At 55.0% G+C, this 3,353-nt stretch overlaps 1 protein-coding gene across 1 annotated transcript in view; it reads left to right on the top strand.

The window, feature by feature from the left end:
• Nucleotides 1-891, top strand: part of CD79A (CD79a molecule) — a 4,515-nt gene extending 3,624 nt beyond the window's left edge. Inside the window, exons 4-5 of the mRNA XM_007942950.1 lie at nucleotides 599-667; nucleotides 778-891. Coding sequence (XP_007941141.1) covers nucleotides 599-667; nucleotides 778-891 — 183 coding nt within the window. The remainder of the gene's footprint in view (nucleotides 1-598; nucleotides 668-777) is intronic.
• The last annotated feature ends 2,462 nt before the right edge of the window (nucleotides 892-3,353 follow it).

The raw sequence follows: 3,353 nt of genomic DNA, 5'->3' as shown, positions 1-3,353 counted from the left end.
ACCAGGGTTGTCCTCACTCTCCCCTCCCCCAGCAAGTCTTTCACTTTCCCCTTAGGAGTGTCCTCACTCTCCCCTCCCCCTACCGCAGATGTCTCACTCCCCCACCAGGTTTCTCCCTCTCCCCCCACAGGTGTCTCCCTCTCCCTTACCAGGCTGTCCTACCCTCCTCAGCCCACACCCAGGAGTGCTGTAGCCCCTTGATGCCAAGGCTGGGGAAGATGGGGACTGGGTTTCTCTCACAGGGGGACCTGCCCTAGTCTAACTTCTTCCACTGCAGAGCACCTATTACTGTTAGTATGGTGGTATAATTATTAATGGAGAATTACAATGCCAAATAACAAAGCCAAGAAGACACTCAGTAGCTTTGGACCCAGAGAGACCTGCCACTCATCCAGTGTGAACATGACTCCCCACCTCCCCTTGCTAAGCCTGCTTTCCCTCCTGTCAAGGCAAGTGGCCGAGAACTTGCACCCAGGTGGCTGCAGGCAGCATGCAGGGGAGCCACACTGGCAAAGCAGCCCTTCCTGTCTAGGAGGGTCCCAAGGTCTGTCTGCCTCCCCTTTGCTCACTGAGGCTCCTGACACCTCGTCCCCTACAGAAACGGTGGCAGAATGAGAAGTTCAGGATAGATGCCCAGGACGACTACGAGGATGAAAATCTGTATGAGGTGAGTGGGGGGTGGGGGCGGGGTACGGGCAGGCGCACTGGGGGATGGGCGTGGGGCGGGACCCCAGGCGTCAGGCACTGACGTGCACCACCACTGCATATCCACCCCAGGGCCTAAACCTGGACGACTGCTCCATGTATGAGGACATCTCCAGGGGCCTCCAGGGCACCTACCAGGACGTGGGCAGCCTCCACGTGGGAGACGCCCAGCTGGAGAAGCCGTGACCCTGGCTGCCTGCTCTGTTCCCACCTCTAGTGTCTTGGCTCACCCCACCCCCAACCTTCTTCTGTCCCTTTCACCCTTTCCCTGGGGGTCATCACTTCCTTGGAGTGTCCTGGAGCCCTCTTCTCCCTCCCAGGTCTCCTGGACCTGCCCAAGCATCCGGGCTGCTAGCTGGTCTTCTCTGCGCTGTCCTCACTCCCTTCTACGAACCCTCCCAGCATCCTCCCCCTGCTTTCTTTCCCAGGCTCCCTGCTCCCTCCCTGGCGGGTAATGAGCCCTTAATCGCTGCCTCAAGGGGAGCTGATTGTAGCAGTCTCGTTAGTGCCCCCTCCTCCACTGCTCTGTCATGGCCACTTAGTGGTAATAAATCCTTCCCAACTGCAGGCCTTGGCAGGAGTCATGGATCTCATGGGGGCTGGACCCTCTCTTCCCCAGGGACCCAGGAATGCATGTCCCCAAACCCCCTTCTCCCTCAGATCCAGGAGACTAGGTCCCAGCTCCCTCCTTCCTCAGAGCCAAGATTCTGGATCCAAGGCCTCCCCTGCCCACCCCCCACAACTGCTGCGACCAGGTAGCCAGGCTTAGGCTACCCCCAGGAGAGAAACAGGAAGTGTCTTGGGGTAGGTCCCACCAAGAGGGGGCTGTGCTGCGTGTGTTTGTGTTGGGGGTGGTGTGTGTGTGTGTGTGTGTGTCTGTTGGGGGTGGCATGTGTGTGTATGTGTGCACGCACGGCGACCATATTTATGCATACGGAAGCCAAGGCTGTGGTCTTTAAGGGAGCAGACTGACACATCTTTCTTCTGAGGAGTAGGCTGGTGAGTTCAAAGTGTTCATCATTTTACCAACCTTTGAGTTAGCAGGCGAGGGCCTAACCACTGCGCCACCAGGGCTCCTTACGCACTGCAAACACAGGAGCTATCTTGTAGGGGTAGTACTGAATTCCTTCACTGAGGCCACACTTCTTCTCCGTGCGTGGACTTGTCCAAGGGTGCTTTAGAGTGTCTGTAGTACTGACTTGAGGTTGGTGAGGACACTCAGGGGCAATGACAGAGAGACACAGGGATACAAGTTAAGTTCTTCAGACCAGAGAGTGAGGGAGAGGCAGAGCGAGTGGAAGAGAAGACAACAAGGAGACAAGAGATACAGGGGATCCTTGCGAGACACAGCCACAGAGGCAGAGACATCGGGAGAGACCGAGACAGAGAGAGCACAAGGAAGGGTCAGGGAATCCAAGAAGGGCCTAGAGATAAAGCGACATGGAGAGCCTGAACCAGCGAGACTCTGGGGACATGACAGGGACTGAGACAGAGACACAGGAAGATACAGACAGACATACAGATCCAGAGATGGGAAGAGAAGTCTGAGGAAAAAAGTGACAGAAGAAATGGGAGAAGAGGCGAGAAAGATACTAACCAAGAAAGGGGGTGAGGGGCAGAACAGAGACACAGAGAACAGAGAAACAGAGAGATCGGAGACAGAGAGAGATCAGAGACATGGAGAACAGAGACAGAGAGAGATCAGAGACATGGAGAACAGAGACACAGAGATCAGAGACACAGAGAGATATCAGAGACACGGAGAACAGAGACACAGAGAGATCAGAGACATGGAGAACAGAGACAGAAAGAGATCAGAGACATGGAGAACAGAGACACAACAGAGACAGAGAGAGATCAGAGACACGGAGGACAGAGACACAGAACAAAGACAGAGAGAGATCAGAGACACGGAGAACAGAGACAGAGAGAGATCAGAGACACGGAGAGATCAGAGACACAGAGAGATCAGAGACATGGAGAACAGAGACACAGAACAGAGACAGAGAGAGATCAGAGACATGGAGAACAGAAACAGAGAGATCAGAGACACAGAGAACAGAGACAGAAAGAGATCAGAGACACGGAGAACAGAGACAGAAAGAGATCAGAGACATGAGGACAGAGACACAGAACAGAGACAGAGAGAGATCAGAGACATGGAGAACAGAGACACAGAGATCAGAGACACAGAGAACAGAGAGATCAGAGACAGAGGTCAGAGACAGAGAACAGACACAGAGACATCAGAGACACAGAGAGAATAGAGGCAGAGATAGAACAGAGAGACATAGATCAGAGACACAGAGAGATCACAGACAGAGAGAATGCAGAGATCAGAGACAGAGAGACATAAGAGGCACAGAGAGATCAGAGACAGAGATCAGAGACACAGAGACAGAGATCAGAGACACAGAGACAGAGAGAGAACAGAGACAGAGACACAGAAACACACAGAGAGACAAAGAAAGAGGAGACCCAGAGACACGGGGCAGAGAGACAGGGCGACGGAGCGGAAAGCCGGGGACACTGCTGCTCGGACTGAGGCCGCGGGACAGTGACAGCGCCCCGGGCCCTCCCTGCCCGCGCGGTGCCGGCCGACTCTCAGGCACCGCGAGGTGAGGAACGTGGAGCGGGCGCCCCGCGCC

Source organism: Orycteropus afer, unplaced genomic scaffold, assembly GCF_000298275.1.
Source record: "Orycteropus afer afer isolate SDZICR_OR568_19922 unplaced genomic scaffold, OryAfe1.0 scaffold00099, whole genome shotgun sequence".
In the NCBI taxonomy this organism is placed as follows: domain Eukaryota; kingdom Metazoa; phylum Chordata; class Mammalia; order Tubulidentata; family Orycteropodidae; genus Orycteropus; species Orycteropus afer.
Note: the sequence above shows the minus strand (reverse complement) of the source record. Positions and strands in the feature narration are given on the sequence as shown.